The sequence below is a fragment of the Hibiscus syriacus genome, unplaced genomic scaffold (genome assembly GCF_006381635.1).
Source record: "Hibiscus syriacus cultivar Baekdansim isolate YM2019G1 unplaced genomic scaffold, ASM638163v2 tig00116937_pilon, whole genome shotgun sequence".
Classification (NCBI taxonomy): domain Eukaryota; kingdom Viridiplantae; phylum Streptophyta; class Magnoliopsida; order Malvales; family Malvaceae; genus Hibiscus; species Hibiscus syriacus.
In genome coordinates, this window is record NW_024063475.1 from 2,015,197 (window position 1) to 2,036,113 (window position 20,917).

Below are 20,917 nucleotides of genomic sequence, written 5' to 3' on the forward strand. Positions count from 1 at the left end.
CTAGATCTAACACCTAGAGTGAGCTATCATAATTTTATTAGCCCTTAAAATTTACACTTAAGTTATTCATTTTCATTGCATTATTTAAAAATCGAGACTCTTTCATCTCAGAAGACCAATACCTCATCGTGTAATTTTCTTGAAACTTTTTAACATAATTATAATAATGACACGTAATATCACTTAACTTTTTCTGTTTATTTATAATTAATACAATGATGATACGTCAGTCATTATTGTATTAGACAAATAAAATTAAAAAATATTTACATGGGAGCTCTTTTGTCTTGCAATTTCCACGTAACTTTCTTCTTTCTTTACTTTTTGATTATTTTCCCATTTTTTTCCTTAATGAGAGAACTGTTTCTTGTGTTTGCAGGAAGACTGGAATATGGGTAGGCACGTATGAAACGGTGGAGGATGCAGCACCAGTGTATGATCAGACAGCAAGGCTTATGTGCGAGGCTAAAGCACAAACCAATTTCCTAAACAATCAGTGATGGATCGAATAGGTGGATGAGAACCGTTATTTTTCTTGAAAATTTTAAATTAATATATATTTTAAATATTTTCAATTAATAATCTATTATTATCCTCTAAAATTTTATAAATTCGTCTTCTTTTAAAAATTTATTTTTCTAACATAAATTATACATCTACCCTACACATAATCTCAATCCCAATGACACCCGATCTTCTTCATCAACGCTTCTCTCAGCTAGCCTGGCAGCTAATTTACATAAATACCACTGCAGCTGACTAAGAAAAATGCAGCAAAAGAGCAATGCATTGATAGCATTTGTCAGGTCCGTCTATTTACATGTGTATTGTGATATCATAGGTTCCAAAATTTAGAGGTCTTACATATGATTATTATTAAGGTTTGCCTATGTAAAATCTTTACGTCTTTACAGTATTTTCGTTTGGAGGAGAAATAAACTTTTTGTTTGGTTTGCAGAAAAATGACGGAAAAAATTAAAAATGAAGATTTTAACAGTATTTTTAATCGTTTTTTATGATAAATTTGAGTAAAAAGACCTTGTAAATCTCTCGTAATTTTAAATTTAATAAGTTAATCTTTATAATAAAATATTTTAAAGGTTTCATTTTAAAAAGTAGTTCATAACTTATTCATCTATTGAGACGGGTTTGTCTCATACTTGTTAATGGAATTATTATCAATTTGTCTAACGTAGCTAGGGGTTTGCAAATTTGGGTACCTGATTACCCGATACCCGAAACATCCAGGTAAGTGATTTCTTGACCCGTGTCCTGACCCGGATGTTCGGGTACCCGGTACCCTTTTTTTTAATTTTCAAATTAATAATTTAAAAAAAATATATACACAAATTTAAATGTTCGAAATTTCGAATTACATACTCCAACATCCGAACATAAAATTTAAAAGTTTGAAATACAAAATCTAATAATTCATAATATAAATAATCCATTATATATATATATAATAAAAATAAAAAATAAAAACTAATCGGGTACTCGGGTACCAGGAAAAACACAATTTTGCGACCAGGGCCAGATCCGGGAAATGTCAGGCCGGGTACCCGACCCAATCGGGTAATTTTTTTTTTAGAAAATTACCCTTTTTTAATGTTCGGGTCGACAGATCAGATCAATCGAGTCGAGTATTTTTGCACACCCCTAAACACATCAAATTGAAAACAAGGCAGATGATGCCTTTTCTTTTTTTATCTTTCATGAATGACCAAAAGTGGCAAGTGATAGATGATATCTTGAGAGTTGAGGGGCATATAGCAATTCCTTTTGATTATGTTAGCTTCACAAGGTGAACCTAAGGTATTTAACTCACTCATATCATGAGTGGTAGATTTAAAATTATTTTTAATATATATCATATTAAGGTATTTCAAGAGGTTGGTTGCACACTAAACAAATAAGGTCAATTTGACCAAATTTGTCTAATTCAAAGAAAAGTTCAAATTAATTAAGCGGATAAACTACATGTTTAGTACTTAAACTATTACTTTTATTCCATTTTGGTACCTAAACTTTATCTTGTTTCAAAACCATACCTAATATTTAGTTTATGTTTTATTTTGATACATCACCGTTAAAAACTTAACAGTGATGTTAACATGTCAATATAAGACAATGTCACATAATCATTGGAAAAAATGACACATACGCAGTTTTGTTAACTTTTTCAATGGCCGAATACCAAATTGAAACTTAAAGTAAACGTTAGGTATGGATTTAAAACAAAATAAAGTTTAGTTACTAAAATGGAACAAAAATAATAGTTTAGGTACCAAACGTGTAATACATTTATTTCAATGAACAGTTAAAGAGCATTAAAAATTCAGTAAAGGAAGGTTCGTTCGGATAAAAGAAGTTTAAGTGATGAAAAAACAAAAGTGAAGGTTGGGAGTTTCATTGCTTTCAAAACTAATAATAATGCACAAGTGAAGTGTTTCATATACAATGCCCTAACCAATGGAAACCAGAACAAAGTTGGAGAAGATTGGGGAATAAAAACTCATGGAATACACAATGCACCCCTGCTTGTAATGCACAACATCATTCTCTACACAATACTCTCCCAAACCAACCCTAACCGAATCCGGACTTATTTTTTAACCACATCATCCATCATTCCTACACTTACCTCGTGTTTCTCTCTTATGACGATTCTGTAACAACGGTATCCACTCCACTGGATTTCTTCAATTTGGCAACAAGCACCCACATGTTTGCGAGTTCATTTTCAAGATAAGCTTCTCGTTGCTTCGATTCTTCAACTTTTCTTTGAAGCTCGACCTCTCGGTGATCCCTCTCTACAAGAGCAGCTTCATATGAAAGCTCTCTTTCTTTACTCATGGCCAATTCCTTCTTTAGATCCGAGGGTGATCCAAGTTGGTCATGTCGTTTGGTCAGACTCTCCCTCCGGCTGCCGTTCCGCACTGTACTTGTTCGACGTTGTGTCGGAGAGTTCTTGGCTGCTGCCAGTTCAGCAGCTAGTCTCTCGTTATGGTTCATTAGTTTAGTGACTTCCTCGGACAATGCCTTTAGTTCCACAGCAGCAGCTGAGGCTAGCCCTTTAGCATATGAACTCTCCTCTGCCAGTTTCTGGTTCCGTAGTTCTAACTGCTCTTTTGACTCCGTTAGTTCAACGACTTTCTGATTCAGTTCTTCAATCTCAGCCATCTGATCAAGCAAAGCCAGGAATTAGATCTAAAATTGACATTCGTGAAAGAGAAATCATTAAAAGGTTAGCACATAATGAAGCTATGTTAAGCAAAGCATACAGACTAATATCACTGTAACGTGTCAACTGGAAAAATAATAACGCAATACATAGTTCAATATAAACTTGTACGTTTGAGATAGCTGGCGTTGTCCCGAAAGACATACATATGAGACTCGAATTTTGATAATCATAGTTAATTAGCTTCCAACAGTCAAAAGCTTCATCTCCTAAGTACTTCCCAGCATTTCGATTGTTGCATGAAGAGTAGAACAAGGGTGTTACGTTATTCGAGAAACTACAAATTTATAGAAATACATAGTTTATTTCCTTTCCAAAGAAGAGTTCTATGTAAATAGATTAAAAATTTATTATAAATCAACAAACTGTCTTCACAAATATAAAGTTCTAACAGAAGTCCCAATGAGCTACGAGAGTATCTCCAGTTTTCATTTTGGCTCCACAAAGAAATATAATCTAAGAAATTAATATCCTTAAATTAAGGCACCATAAGAGCAATGAAAGCGTCAAGTATTTAGATATTAGAAGCACCTGTGCTTTTATAAGAAAAACTCCATCATTATCCTTTTTTGACGCCGCAAATTCCTTGTCCATCTGCAGGACTTTCATTTCTCCGGATTGTTGAGAATTAGGGGCTATAGGACTGGCATTTTGCAATTCATGTGCATCAGAGAGCTGCAGCTTTAAGGAAGCAACTGTTTCTTGCAATCCTTCACATTCACAAATCTGAAAAACAAATGTTCAAGTCAGAACATGCCCTCAGAGGATGAAGTTTGAGGCATGAACATATGAAAAATATATCTACCTTCAGGTTCAGCTGTTCTTGGATTATTCGGTTGTCTGCAGCTTTAACCTGAAAACAATAATTTATGACAGGATGCTCATAAGAAAAAACAGAAAATAAAGGGAAAACTGGCAAAAAGATGGGGAATGCTTTTATAGCATTATTGGTTTCCTTTTACTACGTCACTGTAGTTCAATTTAAAGACTCCTATACCTATGAAGAAACTCATGGTACCGGACCATGTCCACAGATTTGGTAATGGCATCATACTTGGATACATAAATTTCCCTTTTTACATTTTTGGTTGAATAGATACAGAAAATTGATTACCTCAAGTTCAAAGGATTTCTCATTTAATTGCGCCATCAATTCAGCAATAGTCTGTAGCATTCAAAGAAAAAAATGTGTAAAGATGGAGTTGCAGGAGAGACAAAAGGCATACAGGACCAATAATGCAAGCTGAACTTGCTTGAGATATTTCTGATTTCTCCATCTTGTCGGGTGAAACCAAGATGGATTCAGCAATTTGCTTTTCTAGCAACGCAATTTGTTCATTCTTTCCCCTTATTTCATCACTCAATTTTTTCATCTCAACCTTAAATACAAAAAGGATATCAAAATTTCTGTCTTTAGGAAGTGTATAAAGAAAATGACAAGGATGATATCAAGCCAATATTTTACTTGAATCTGTTGTTCATTCTGGGTGTTTCTTGTGGCCTCCTCAGACAATCGCTTTAAGGCGCTTGAATGAAGTGCTACCTCTCCAGACAAAATCTTCTGCTGCTCCCTTAGTAGATCTATCTGATCAATTGTTTTAATGCTAGTCTGGAACAAATAAGGCATTAAATTCTACTTACTGAACCATAAACAGTACAAATCTAAAATTGAAAATTAAATGAATAAATAAGATATTAAATTCTACTTACTGTACCACAAATAGTACAATTCTAAAAATAAAAATTAAATGAATAAATAAGGCACAGAGATTCTAATCAGTAGTTACATGACATTCCTGCCATTATACGTTTGATTTGTTCAATGAAAGCATGAAGGAGATGAATTAAAAACTAATACACTTCATGATATCTATGTGATTGGGAATTGGACCAGTGGATCGATTTAATGTTGTTGATTGATTCTATTAAGCTTTCTGGTTCGGTGGATGATTTTCTGGGTTGGTCGGGAAAGGGGGATGGCATGTTCTCGGTCAAGTCTTGTAGATTGACGTTATATGACAGTTCTGAAGGGAGTTTTGAGTGGAATAAGTGGGTTTGGGCTGGATTGGCCCCTCCTAAAGTTCAAACTTTCTTGTGGCAGCTTTGTCATCGAAAATTAGCAGTGAGAGTGGAATTAGTAAAAAGAGGGATTCCCATGGCGGATGTGCTTTGTCCCTTATGCCACTCCCATGAAGCCATAGAACACCTGTTCCTTTTGTGTTCTGTTGCTAGGGAAATCTGGACTAAATTTCTAAGGTTATGGGAAATCTATTCTGTTCTGCCGCAAGATCCATCTTCCCTTCTCTGTTCGTGGCCGTTCCTAAGGCAGAATTCTATTATTTGGAAGTTCATCCCGGCTGTTGTTTTATGGTCAGTTTGGAAGGCAAGGAATCTGATCGCGTTTGAAAATGGGAAACTGGACAGCTCGGTTCTGTATTTTATAATTAGATTCAGGTTGGCTAAATGGTATTTAGCTAAATACCCTACTGTTCAGATTCATACTGACCTACTAGTAGGGGATCCTTCGCGGGCTGATAATCTTCATCGTCCTTCTACTCCAAAGAAGATTATTGGATGGACTCCTCCAACGGGTGCATTTAAATTTAATGTGGATGGGGCAGTTAATGGAGATGGGATGCAAGGTGGAATTGGAGGTATTTTGAGAGATTCTAACAGCTGTTCCCTGGCCTTGTTCTCTACTGCAGTAGGGCCTGGTCTTTCTACTTTGGCAGAACTGAAAGCTATTAAGGAAGGAATTGACTTTTTCTATCCGTCTGATTGGGCTAAAAAGGGAAGGCTAATTATAGAGAGTGATTGCAAAAATGCAGTGGAATGGATATTAAAACTGCAATCTACCCCAGTATTTTTCAGTGACCTGGTGGAGGAAATTGGGACTGCAATTTATGATAAGGGCTGTGTTCTCAAATGAATTCCTAGGAGTTGTAATTTGGAGGCTGACAGGCTAGCTAAGCAGGGGATTGGTTCAGTGTAGAAGGCCTTTTGTTGTATGTTTTCTGTCTTTTCTTCGGGTTGTATAGGCTCTTACTTTGTAATAATTACGCTAGTTTGGTAATCAGGACTCGCAATTAGTTGACGGGGACCTAGCTTAGGATGTCCTAGCTAAGGCTGGTATTGGTTGAATTATGTTCTGTTAAGGGCTGTTTCTTTCTGGTTTTGTATCTCTTGAGGGAGATTAGTTTGTATTACTTTGTCATATCTGAGTTTAATGAATCCTAGGGCACTCTTTTCCTCCTTGTGCGGATTAAGGAACTATTTTTAAGTTCCGTTAATCACGAAGGGGGTTTTATTGAGGCCTTCTATTCCTATCAAAAAAAAAGGGCACCGTATGGTTTTTTTTGCTTTAATTAGGGGTGTTGTCCTGGTTGTATATTATGTACTTAAGTTGTGGAATGAAATTCTAAGGCACTCTTTTCCTCCTTCCAATGGTTAAGGAGCTTTCTTTCAAGCTCCATTAATTAAGGAGGTTTTTAATGAGGCCTTCAATTCTTATCAAAAAATAAAAATAAAGAAACAATATATGCATACCAGAGGTGTCTCTGGTCCAAGGGAATTGTCCTCCGGAACTTCTCTATCATGTCTAGCATCCAATAGGATATCCATGGCTGGAGAACTTGCTGTAACTACGGATTGGGAAAGCCTAGATTCTGCATTGAAGTTGTTGCTTCCTGCTTGAGGAGTAGAAGGTGTACTATTAGATTTAATTCCACTTGACTTATCGCTGACACTTGTCAATGTCCCCATACCAGTATCACGTTTCTGGAAAAGAATCATAAAATAATTTAAGCCACTAAGGAGGATAAGATCTAAGCATGCTTCACTAAAATCTATTAATGTAACTGACACCAATTAGCTTGGTCTCGATGCTTGCATGGGCTTATTTATTTGCCAATTTTGGGATAAAAGAAAATGCATTTACAAGTTACAACATAGAATCTAAACTAAGATTCTTGTATCTATTTTCTTCCAATACAATATCATATGCAGTTACCAATGTTGATTTTTACGGTTCAGAGAAAATATGGTAATTATTATTTTAAAGTGGTAATTAATGGATGGATTAGTCTCGCAAAGTCCAGCAATAGAAAAGTGCAAAGCTATTAACTCTACATAAATGAGGAAAGAGAATATGGGCCGAAAATGCAGCTCAGATGTAAGAATTGGTCAAATTTGGATTTTTAATTTTGGTTCGGCTATCATTTTGAGGAAAACTCGTACTTAAATCTTTAATTAATGAACTTCTTATAGCATGCTATAAGAAAACTAAAAAATGTTGCTCGGCTATATTATAATAATATTCATCAAGTAAATAATTCTAAGTTATCACTTCACTTCTTGACAGCCATGGCAACTATAGCAAACCAACAAATATGATAGGTGAACAACCATTCCAAATTAATGAATCAAAAGCCAACAGTTACCATTACAAAAGTAAGACTTTCAGATTATTTGCTTTGACATGCGGAATTGCTGAAATAAATGTAAGATCAGATGGTGAAAGAAATTTCCACTAGTCTATCTTAGTTGTTTTATCAAGACTAACCCCAAAAGTAATATTCCTGATACAAATAATAATAAACATAGACTACATGGAAACATAGAGAGCTAAAAGTCCAGAGCAAACGTACTCGGAGCTTAAGCCAGTTTAGCAAGCCATGCTTTCGGGGTTTTTTCTCCTCTTTAAGCATATCATCTCCAGTGTTCTCTTCAAGGGAAACATATAACTCAACATTCTCATCATCCAGGATCAAGTCCCGCCTTCTATGTGGTAGATATGCTAGCTGTGCATAAACATAACTATAATTAGAGACAATTCAAACTAAGTGGAATTCTTAGTGTGTAAAACAACTCCAGGCACATAGGTTAACAGAACAGCAAATATGAAATAATAAGATCAACAATGATACCTCTTCTTCTCCAAATGAATGTCTCCTCCTTGGACCAGGGCGCTGGGGAAATCTTGATGATTGTGAAGCTTTTGTGGAAACAAGAATCAATTTTGTCAATCGCTGTATTCTGCTCAATAAAGCTGCTTTCGCTTCTTCTTCTTGCTCCAACCTTGATTGCAGCTTGACTTGACCATCTTCTAGCTTTAAAATCAGAATAAAGTTGTTCTCAAAGTCAAGAGGTGATTCATGTCTCTTTTCCCCTTTGAGATAAAATTAGCAGCTATAATTGAAAATCTATTTACATCAACTAAGTTATCCAGATACCATGACATTAAAGTGAGACGTGAAAATGAAGAATAAAACAGTAAAAAAATACAAAAAATGAAAAAGGCAATACAGGGGAGAAGCATTTCAAAACGATACCAAGGATGTCCTTAGATACATCATACACTGTGGATGTCAAGAATATACCATGTAACTGCTTTTGAGTTGAAATCTAATCTAACCCAATCTAAAATAACAGGACAGGGTCCTAAAAGATAGCACCATTGCTGAATTTGTTAGAGAAAGTACTATAGAGGCTGAGTTAATAGAATAACCACAAATCGTAGGAAAGCCTTCTGAAGATAGACCGTGCAGTGTAGAGAACCTTTAAATTACTCTGCCCATACCTGCAATTAGTTTTCTAAGAAAATCAGGTAATTTGGTTCAATATTTTCTATATGGTTACTACTCGCCATAAGTTACAAAGACTGTGCATAAAGAGCGGGATCCAAGCTAACTGGTCAAACTACTTTGTGTATCATTGGAACTGCTTAAAAGGAAAAACATAAATTAGCTAAATCAAAAAGATGGATCATCGTGTGAAAGGTTACTCCGTAGAAAATCCTATCCACATGAATGATACTACTTGGAAGTAGAATGGTCAACAGCTGCCAAGCATTGGATAATATTTTACAAGACAGAATCATCCACACTAATGAACAGCACAAACTGTCTTACTATTGGCCAAACAAACTTCAAAACACATACTCCATCCCACAGAATAAATTTACGGAATCTGTTAAACAAGACACAGTACAACCAAAATATGTTTAAACACATGCTACCACAAGGAGTCAGCACTTCTGTGCAACAGCCTACCTTTCTATGAGCTGAAATCACCTAATTAGAAAGATGATAAAGATATCAAGATACATAAATGGAATTTATAAGGTAGCAACATTTCCCAGTAGGCTAGATTCACAATTATATCAAAATACAATTAAACATTGAAAACTTCAGCAACTGTAGTCAAAGCAGAAAAATTGTACCTTCTGCTTTAAGAGTACAATATCATCTTCAGCGATATCTTTTAGTTGGGGAATTGTTACGATACCCCGCTTCAATTGTTCTAACTCTTCCTTCAAGGAGCGTATCTCGTTTTGGTATTTTTTTATAAGTGATTTCTCATCAATAATCTGCATTTTGACAAAGTAAATAAAAAAAACTGAAGAAATTAATATTTAAATAAATATATTTGTGCATTAGCATGTGCATGCATATACATGTTTGTGTGTCTAGCGTGTGATTCAATAAATACACCTACAGTGTACAGACACACATGAACATGCAAACAACAAAAATGTATATATTCATTAAGTTTACAAATCTAAAATACAAGAATACCTTGTTTTGTGACGCTTGGATTTCAATGTGTTTAGCACGGTGGGCAAATTTCAGTGTATTGTGTGTCTCTTCTGTGTTACTTGATGAAGGAGTGACAGTGCAAATGAGCTGAAATTTCAGACAGAAAATAGAAGTAATAAAACAAGACTTACTACTTTTTAAGAGAAGAATATGACGCCACATTTACATTTTTTTTCTATTATCTTCTTGTTGACCTATACATATGAACAGTATTTTTTAAGAAAGGTACCAATAATGCTTACAGATACACGCCCATGACCACTTAAGGAAGACTGAAGCAGCCTGGTCAGCTTTGAATCCCTATATGGTATATGAGTGGCTCTCCCATCTGTCAATTTAGATATAACCTACAAAAATGAAGAAGCCATGTTATAAGCAAGGTTTATCTGATATAAAAGACATTAATAATTGTCCTGACAATTGTGCACAGGACCAAAGGAAAATTGTTATTGTTCAACAAAGATCACGTGAACACCAAAATAATTTTTTATTTAGGGAATTGATTCGAGACAGGTGATTGGCATTTTTGAGATGTGTAGTGGCCTTTATTTGCTCAAAGGGAACTCTCCTCCCACAAGACAACTTCACACAAGTTGTGTTTCAGAGTTTGTTTCTACCTCTTAATTTAGTTATAATTTTCTTTCAAATCCAATAATGTTGTGGCATTTTTGCCTTGATCATCCTAATTTATCATATCTTGCAAAGTTGTTTCCAGATTTATTTATCGATAAAGATTCTAAAACTGTCTAGTGAAATCTGTCAACTTGCAAAACACACTCACCACATCTATCCTATATCATAAACTATAAACCTTCACATACATTTTCCATTATTCACAGTAACATTGGGGGCCTTTTAAGAATAAAAAATGTTACTGGAGCTCGTTGGTTTTTATCATTTATAGATGATCGTTCTAAGACCACATGGAGTTTCCTAATGAGAGAAAAATCTGAAACTGGTGGTATATTCCAATCTATTTGTACAATGATTGAAATCCAACGTAAAAGCCATATTCAAGTCCTCAAAACAGACAGTGACAGTAGATACTTTACTAAAGATAAAGGGTAGTTCATGTCAGTTCATGTGTTAACACACCTAAACAAAATGGGATAGCCAAGACAAAAAAATAGACATTTACTAGTGGTAGCTAGGTCTTTTACGTTTTCCACTATTTTTCAAAACAATTATGGGGAGAAGTCATTCTTACTGCTAACTACTTAATAAATAGAATGGTAGCTAAGTGTTGAAATCTCAAAGACCTCATGATGTTCTCCTCCAGAAATTTCCTCACTTTAGATCTTTTTCTTCGGGTCTTCCTTTAAAGTTTGTTCCACTTTTGTTCACATCCACCACCAATGCAGAACCAAACTAGATCCCAAGCCATTAAATGTGTGTTCCTAGGATATTCATCTAATAGAAAGGGCTAAAAATGTTACTCTCCTTTCACTCAGAAAATGTACACTTCCATGGATGTCAATTTCTTAGAGCATCAACCATATTTTTCCAAAGTTGTAATTCAAGGGGAGAATTCAAAGGAAGGGAAAGCCTTCAACACACTCAGTCCACATACATTCCTTCTTTCCCTAAAGAACCAGAAAACACTCAAAAAGACCCACCTTCTTCTTCGAAACCAGTAAACCTGCCTTTTCAAACTAAACCACAATCTAAAACTCAACTTGGAAATCAAGAACTTCGTGTCTATACAAGGAGGGGTCAACCTGCCGAAAATTTAAAAGGCATCACACATACCAGAACTTGTAATGAGCTTGAACTGGGTCCTGTTTCAGAAATTGACACGGGTATGAAATCTTTACACGGTGAAACTCTTGTTCCTGTTATTGACATTTCAGAACTGACTATTGCTTAGAGAAAGTGTGTTCGAAAGAGCACCAATCCTATTGAGAAATATATAACCTATTGAGAAATATCTTAAGGCACTCTTTTCTTCCTTCCGCTGATTAAGGAGCTTTTTTACAAGATCCTTTAATCAAGAAGGAGGTTTTTAACGAGGCCTTCAATTCCTATAAAAAAAAGAAATATATAACCTATGGCAATTTACTACCACCACATAGAGCATTCACTATGTCACTTGACAGCATACAGATTCTCAAGTTAGTCTAGGAAGCATTGAAGAGCTCAATATGGAAAAAGATTGTTGAAGAAGAGATTAAGGCCCTAGAAAGTAATGGGACTTCGGTTCTTATAGAGCTGCCACAAGGAAAGAAACACTAAGCTGTAAATGGATTTTTACAGTCAAATACAAGGTTGATAGGAGTGTTGAAAGATTAAAAGCAAGGCTGGTGATAAAGGGGTTCACTCAGTCATATGGAATTGATTACCAAGAGACTTTTGCACATGTTACTAAACTCAATACAGTCCGGGTATTACTATCACTTGCAATAAATGAAGATTGGCGCATTTATCAGTTACACATAAAAAAAAGCATTCCTAAATGGAGATACATCCAGGTTCAAAGAATTCCTCAAATGGCAGCAAGATATGCAAGCTAAAGAAATCATTGTACAGCTTAAAACAGACACCTCGTGTATGGTTTGATAGATTTACCAAAGCAGAGATCAACTATGGATATAGTCAGTGCCAATCAGATCACACCTTGTTCTTGAAAATTTCATCAACAAGGCAAAAGACCATTCTTATTGTCTATGTTGATGACATCATCGTAATAGCCTAATAGGAGATGACACTGGAGAAATCAGCAAACAAAAGGTCTTCTTGTAGTTGACATTGAAATCAAAGACTTTGGTGCTCTCTAATATTTCCTAGGAATTGAGGTTGCTCGATCAAAGGCTAGAACTGTGATCTCCCAAAGGAAATATATTTTGGACTTGGTAACTAAGATTGGTATGCTTGGGTGTAAACCAGCAAAAACAACTTTGGATCCCAACTTGAAGCTGAGATAGGATGAAAAAGAAATTCCAACTGATAAAGACAGTACCAAAGGTTAGTTGGAAAGCTAATTTATCTATCCCATACAAGACCAAACATTGCATTCTCAATAAGCATTGTCAGCCAGCATATGAATGATCCAACCGAATCCTTAGGTATCTCAAATGACACCAGGTCATGGTTTGCTTTTCAAAAGAAGTGGAAACCGTGAGATTGAAATCTATACTGATGCAAGCTGGGCTGGAGAGTTAACTGAAAGGTCAACAAGTGGCGGCTATTACTCCTTTGTTTGGGGTAATCTTGTTACATGGAGACACAAGAAACAATTAGTAGTTTCAATTAGTATTGCAAAATTGGAGTTTCGAACAATTGCTTTAGGGATTTGTGAAGGAATTGAAGGTTGACTTCAAAAATCAGTTCAAGTTTCAAAGTGATAATCAATCTGCCATAAGCATTGCAAAGAATCTGGTTCACCATGACAGAAACAAGCATTTGGAGATCGATAGACATTTATCTCAGAAAAGGTAAACAATAGGACTGTGAAACGAAGTTATGTCCCTACTCAACTACAACTTCTTGATATTCTCACCAATGCTCTTCCAAGAACTAGCTTTGATGAATTCATGTCCAAGCTAGGATTATACAACATATAATATCCAGTAGCTAAAGGGGAGTGTAGAATGTAACTGAATTTAATGTGTATTTTATTTATATTAAAGTTGTTTTATATGATTAAATTTATCTACTTAGGAGATAAGATAGATATCTACTAAGAGAAGGGTTTTAGATAAGATGTAACCTGGTAGGACTCCTATGTAAACACTAATCTAATAGGACTCTACTATTGTAAACACAGCCTATATTAACCAAGCTGTTTTCTCACAGTATTCGAATGAAAAGAAAAGAGAAAAAAACGCTCTTTTTCACAGAAACTTACAGTTATAAGAATGGAGTATTATCATGTGCTCTAAATATTTTATGCAATCAACATACCTTAAAATGTTAAAGAATACACCTCAAAGCCACCCTTATCCAAGTAAAAATTCAGAACTGTATAACAATCAACATAGATTTAGCCCAGTGAATTTATCTGTGTATTGGGTTGAAATATGTGGTTACTACAGACTTGTCTTGACAATTTAAGAAACTAATAACTCAGCAAGCATATATTTAAAGAAGAAAATTAAGATCGTGCAACTCATTATGCTAAAATCAATTAACAGCTACATTTAATGCTTTTGGTGTCACCCTTTCAATTTAAACAATATTTTACTGAGGTGGGAATAAATACTAAATAGGAAGCTACTCTGTTTCAGGAACTCTCTCAAAGCAATAGTTAAAGTTACCATAGAATTCGCCCTTTCAATTTAAACAATATTTTACAGAGGAGGGAATAAATACTAAATAGGAAGTCGGTAAATGCTATGCTACTCTGCTGTCGTAATTCGCTCAAAGCACCTGTTAAAGTTACCAACTTACCATAGAATTAGCCCTTTCAATTTAAACAATATTTTACAGAGGTGAGAATAAATACTAAATAGGAAGTTGGTAAATGCAATGCTACTATGCTGTCGTAACTCTCTCAAAGCACTTGTTAAGTTACCAAAGAATTTAAATCAACGTAGAGTATACCCAGACATAATGTTCTCACACACCAGAGATGGACTAATTAATGACTTAAAAGATTAAAAAGAAGGAACATAATTGCAAACCAAAAACAAATTAAATTTCCATCATGTGTCAAACAAAAATGGCAAGTTTTGACTCACAGTTCCTAGTGTTAGCAAGCTTTTGTTGATATAAGATCCCTCTTTCCGTCTGACACCGGTTGTTTCAGCCTTTGAGCTCTCTGAACCAGCCAGATCAATGAGGTTCTGCATGTATATGTAAAACATGAAAATATGGAAATTGAAACATTTTCGTCAACAATGGAAACTAAAAGCATTAGCTCCTCCAAGAACAAGGAAGACGATAAACATGTATAAATAACACACCAAATTAAAATAAGACAAAACTAGAAACATTAAAAAAAATATATAGTCCAAGACAGGTTGTAGCTTTACCAGTTGTGAGAGATTTACTGCTTCACCTTCACTATTTCCGCCACATGGACTGCTTTCTATTGTCTGTTGGCAAGTTGGTCAAAGGAAACAATCAGATGTGGCAGTGAATTTGAGGATAAGTAGATGACCATCAACCAATCAAATGAACCATCCAAAATCAGAACAGAAAACATGAATAAATATTTGACATGTACCAGCAAATCCACATATCAAAACAGGGAATCAACATTACTTCACACAAATTCTTAGTATCAGCGAACAAATTTTTAGCTTAATGTGGTAAAACTAAAAATGTGGATCTTCTATGAGATGCAAAGTAACAGTGCATATACCAGTGTAAATATTGTATGGCTCCTGCTGCTGAGTAAGTTGAAGTTTGTTGACCCAACATGTCTGTGTTCTGTTTTAAAAGAAAGAAATCTAATAACATAACATGAAAAAAAAATTCCATTACTGGTAACAGAAGGAAACCAGCAGAAGTTTGAAATATTGACAAGGCATGCAACAAAGAGGATAGCGCACACAGAAACACGCATCTGCGCCAACAAATTCATATGCATGAACACCGTCTTTTTTGTCTGTAAACTATTTAATCATTTTATCAAACTGAAAAATAGATTAATAGTGCTAGTTTTGATAACATAATCATTTGAAGTTCGGTTTATACAAGTTCTCTACAAAATCTTCCAATTAAAATTTGGAAAACTCATCTCTGGTTACTGCAAATCATGTCAGCATGCTTTACCTTCACCAGCCGCTATAAGAGAAAGGGCATGAGCAGGTGATAGTACAACTTCTTCCTTTATTCCTTCAACAAAGGTTCCCTAGAGCCATAAACCAAGTGAACAATAAATAAGACACTTCTGAATAAACAGGAAACACAAGGCATACCAATGATAAAAACTAAACTGCCTATGCCAATCGCTGAAAATATTTCAACTTATAATGATTATTTAGTAAGCCAAAATAAATGTCTAACCTTTTTTTAATCATTTTTTAACCTAATATTATCTCATAAATTTTATTCAAGCTAAACTACTGTAATAGAGTTAAAAGATAACTCGCCATTTTCTTTCATGGTAGCATTTAACTTTACCTAGTTACTAGGTATGAGTCCTAATCTACACTATGCATATACCTGTGAACCTTCAAGTGAGAGAGTTTTCTCTGTGAAATTGGAGAAATGTCATTTTCACAAGTAACCATGGCCAGAGATATGCTAATACCTACTTAGTTATACATGTGATATCTGAGTCATGTTTTCTTGCTATGTTGTTCAGATTAAAAACATATTTTATATACATTCCTTAGTGCACAGATTGCTAGCCATGACAAAGAACCACTAGACAACTTTATAGATGTGTACCCGCTACATATCATTCTAAAATATATGAACGTAGGCTCATAAACTATAGTTGGTTTTATTTAGATGGTAAGCATGATGCTCATGCAAAGATCTAAACATGAACCTCCAATTAACAAATTTCCACATTAACTAAACTCAATATATGCTGATATTAAAGCATTATCTAACCATAGAAGAAGAAAAAAGCCAATGGAATATAGCATACATCATTTCCATATTAGGAAGGTTATAAATGAAAAGGATTCGAAATCAACAGCATAACACAAGTACCTGAGCATCTTCTCTAATTCTCAAGTTTTGTCCAGCTGGATTTAGCAAGTCATTGACAACCTAAAGTGATAAAACCCTTGAAGAATGATTATGCCATATAAAAGCAAGTTTTCTAGAAAAAATGACGGCTGTCATGCAAGAAGAATATGCTAAAAACTAAAGAAAAAAAGGAAGCTCACCTCATTATAGATCTCCAGGTAAGAAACACGAAGAAGAAACTCCCGGTTCGGTGTCTACAGGTAAGAGGCTCGTTATTATTCATAAAAAAAGTAACACAATAAAAAGTACAGAAGTCAACGTCTCATATAAGCACCTCCTGAATAATACTAAAAGCATCTTTCACCGCCAACGGTATAATTCCAGGGGACCTCTGATCGCCCTGCCATTTCAGCAATTAAGATCAAATTAGCATGCTACACGTATTTTAAAAAAAATTAAAATGTAGGTTATACGAAACACTATTTCTAGACCAAATCATACCATGTATATTGTTGCATATAGAAATTGCTCAATTTTTGTTTAAAAGAATTCATGCTTGAAATTTTAAAGATTTTGCACATGCTCCGCAAGAAAACAAGAGTGCTTGATCATGAGTTTCCTTTGCAGATATATTTGACAGACATGATGATGCATGATAATAAACCATACCCCTTATTATCATGTAATTGTTGTCTTTAAGCAATATATGTTATATATGTACCCTCAAAGCTGACATACACCGTTTTTGATTAATAGTTCAGAATGAACTAGGCTCTCTGAAATAGAATTTGCAAAGATAGAACTAAAAGTAGCTAGGCTCAAATGTGGAAGGAAATGAAGTTTATAAAGTGGACAAATAGCAGGAAACTGATGCTTTAGTTCAAAAATTCTGCTACTTCTAAGCTTGTTCAAGAGGAAAATACAAAAACTAAATAGATTAGACTTGAAGCACAGAGTGATTTTGATAGTTGATGCGCTAACTTATAACTTTGAATAACAAGTCCACAACCCTTCAGAATGAACCATGTCACAACTTCTCCAAAAATGGATTTTGCAGAGCTAGAAATAAGTAGAATCTAGGCACAAATCAGAAGCAAATCAAATTTTTAAGACATTGGTGGAAAAGGATCAAGATATCACTGAAACTAAAGTTACTTCAGAGCACGTCAAAAAGAAAGATGCACAATTCAATAGATTTGATGTAAACGGTGAATAGTTCCAATGCTTACTGCAGTAACTTATAAGGTTAAATAACCAACACAATCCCTTGCTGTTCCTATGTAAACAAATAATCATTAATCAAACTCTCCACCTCCCAATCTAACAAGCTTAGAGTAATTAAGAAACCAATTCTTCACAAATATGTAATGGCAAAAAAAAATCGAACATTTGGTCCCCATAACGCAAATTGAATGACAGATTTAGATGAAATTAGAATAGGAGACACCATCCTACAATGCACCACATACAAACAAAGAAAAGGAAAAGAAGTAGCAAATCGTTTCTTACATGCATCGTATGAGTCTTCCCACTACTTGTCACGCCATAAGCAAAAATGGTGCCTGTGAACAGAATTTAACACTGTAAGGTAGAAGGACAAGTTTTGAGAAAATGCAAATTAAACACCAGAACTTTCAATATCAACCCACAATTTCTGATGCAAAACAGTGAGTACTTCTATTCAGAGAAGGCAAGGTAGCTTCTTGCCTGAAACAATAGTTACCAAGGAAGCATAGTATACCTCAGTAACAAATCGTTCCAGAAATCTAAGCTGGGTTTTCCTAGATTAAAACGGTCATCCTACTAAGTGATTATGATGTAGAGTCCTGAAAAAGGACTATCAATTAGATCTCAATCCAGTGCTATGAACACATTAAATAGCAATCACCAACAAAATTCCATATGCCAAAGCAGTAGGAAAACCTCTTATACTTGAGCCTACTCACTCTAACTTATAAGCAAAGAAACCTCTTATACTTGCTCTTAGAAATAAGCCTTGGCAATATCCTTGAATTTTGTTACACCCTGTGCATAAAATCAACATTACTCGGGTCACAAAGGCAGTGACAGCTTTGTCTGGTGCAACTTCTCGTGGATAAGTACATTCACGCATTCATAAATCCATCAGCCGGTGTTGGATGAAAATAGCCAAACTATTTAATCTCAAAGTATCCTTAACATGTGTTTAATACGTGGTCATGGAATAATCTCAATCCTTATCAACTAGTTTCTTAACTTTCTTTTTGCCCACCATTGACCATTAAAAAGTAATGAATTCCTTTTTCATTGTCTAGAAAACATAAAAACGGCAATAAGGAAACAAGTTTACTGCATTTTATCGAATGATGTAAGTGCCAATTTTATGTAAGAATAAGTTTTCACAACATACCATTGACGCCCTCCATGGAACCACTGACAACATGCTGAGCAGCAACATCATAAACATGGCGTGTAGTAGTTGTTGGGCCAAACACTCGATCTAGAAGCATAAGTAATAACATATCAATTAAGTGAGATCTAGATTGCTTAAGAAATTTGGAAAGATAAAGGTGAACCAGATAATATATACTATGTCAAATGCCTCAAATAAAAATTACAGAGAAAAGCAATTTTTTTATGAAATTTATATAGAACATAAATAGCGAATAGTTCTCAAACTTCATCAAGTACCACAGTGCTATTTCACACAGACAACCTAAATCAGAACTTCAAAAGTTGTTGCACATGAAAAATGACAGAAACAGAAACATGCTCAACTAAAAACAATGTCAAATGCGAATGTTAAACATCAAGGAAAGAAATGTTTTAAGAAGAAACATAAGAATCCTCAATAGCTGCCTCCAGGCTAAGGAACAAAAGAAATTAAGGGTTACAAAGAACCTAAAAACTATCTTCAATATTTCCAGCTCTTTGGGACTGGAATTACCTCATCATATATTTATTCAAATATTTTTCATTAGGTGGTGTTTACAATACATAAATATGAGTAAAATTAAAGGTATCTTCAATCAAATACATAAAGAAACGTGATTTGTAAACTTTATTCAAATTTTTAAAGAAAAATAGTACTTGAGAATATATAAAAACTAACCATACGCGTATGCTATGGATGAATTATGTTCATTTCTAACAATAGTCTCCCCATCTGCATACCAAGCAATCTCCTCGCCTTGACGAATTTCCCTTGGACTACATCCGCAATCAAAGCCTTCACACAACAATTAAACAAACAAAATACTCAAAACAACTCCAAAAAAAAAAATAATATACCTGAGAGGACGGAACCGAACGGTGACAGTGACATTTTCCTTGGATCGTTCGGCATCCACATGCAAATTCTCTGAGTAAATATATTGTGGTTTGCTTCGAGCCGATGAAGATGCCGGTGAGCTCTGGCAATCGATAGATGTTTCCAGAAAATTTTTAGATGATGAAGTTGTTGAAGATGAAGGTGAATTTACAGCTTTGGAGTTGCCTGAACCTAATTTCTTCGGTTTTGATCCTCTTCTCGACGACATTTTCACCTCACCAAGAAATTCTCGCTTCTACACACTAGAAACACAAAAACGAAAGGGGGGGAGCAACTCGAAATTAGAAAAATAAAATAAAAAACTGGAGCTAAAAAGATATAAATTAATTACGGATATAGCTACATTGTCACAAAATTGATTAACAGAAATTGAAATTTGAAGCAATTTCCACGTTCTCAAATTTCCTAAAGTAATCAAATTGTTAAAGGAAAAAAATCAACTTCTGGAGTCAATTTTGTAGACAAATTCAGTTGACTTCTTACAACCGGAGAAGAAAATAAAATCAACTTCCTCTTATATCCTCAAATTTCTCAATCATCCAACACAAAAAAAAAGAGAAGTAAAAAAAAACATTAACTAAAATTTACTTTTTCCTTAAAAAAATGTTCATCTCATCAATCCAAACAAAATGGCAGTAAGAAAGCATACCTCTTTATGGAATCAGAGAAGCATTGTGGATTAAATTATATAGATCTAGCAGTTAGAGAAGAGAGTCCTTCTATATACCAAAAAAACAATAGGAATACGAGAAAACAATCAATATCATCATCATCACTCACTCACCAGTACAAAAGAGCGAAAAGAAATTTTTATCTGTTTTCACTCAATAATTTTAGTAGGAAGAACAGCCATTTTGCTTTCCTTGGAAGCGATGCCATTCATCAAAGCCCAATGGTTTAGATTAAATAATAAATGGGTGATGAAATGTGTCATTTTCGCTTTTGCTTGATAGTTTTTTATTATTTTATCTTTTAAAGACAAAGTATAGTCTTCCACTATAAAATATTATTTTATTAGGTCTTCGATTATTAAAAATTATAAAATAATTTTTTATTATAAAAATGTTATTTTATTGAATCTTTCAACTATTAAAAATTACAAAATAGTCACTTGATTATTCATTATGTTCTAAATTCATCTTTTTTCATTAAAAAATTAACGATCGTTTTAATTGAACTTTA

General features: G+C 34.4%; 1 protein-coding gene across 1 annotated transcript; it reads right to left on the reverse strand.

The window, feature by feature from the left end:
- Positions 1-2,380: 2,380 nt before the first annotated feature.
- LOC120188055 (kinesin-like protein KIN-7K, chloroplastic) lies at positions 2,381-20,634 on the reverse strand. The gene is made up of 24 exons (XM_039191593.1): positions 20,598-20,634; positions 19,696-19,977; positions 19,517-19,614; positions 18,815-18,904; positions 17,935-17,987; positions 16,760-16,825; positions 16,626-16,679; positions 16,447-16,506; positions 15,556-15,634; positions 15,143-15,210; positions 14,811-14,873; positions 14,517-14,621; positions 10,083-10,187; positions 9,820-9,927; positions 9,465-9,611; positions 8,170-8,352; positions 7,891-8,043; positions 6,791-7,021; positions 4,710-4,853; positions 4,498-4,623; positions 4,359-4,409; positions 4,050-4,097; positions 3,776-3,970; positions 2,381-3,183 (listed from the first exon to the last, which is right to left on the reverse strand). The coding sequence occupies exons 2-24, from the start codon at positions 19,941-19,943 to the stop codon at positions 2,659-2,661; spliced, it is 3,000 nt and encodes a 999-aa protein (XP_039047524.1). The 5' UTR covers positions 19,944-19,977; positions 20,598-20,634; the 3' UTR covers positions 2,381-2,658.
- Positions 20,635-20,917: the final 283 nt, after the last annotated feature.

Bases quoted from the DNA above. Each gene is read 5' to 3' on its own strand.
- LOC120188055 (XM_039191593.1), bottom strand. From the start codon at position 19,943: ATGTCGTCGAGAAGAGGATCAAAACCGAAGAAATTAGGTTCAGGCAAC. The intron at 14,622-14,810 runs GTAAAGCTACAA...ATATACATGCAG, and splicing joins CAGTAAATCTCTCACAACTG to AACCTCATTGATCTGGCTGG. The intron at 3,971-4,049 runs GTAGATATATTT...TTTGTTTTTCAG, and splicing joins AAGAACAGCTGAACCTGAAG to ATTTGTGAATGTGAAGGATT.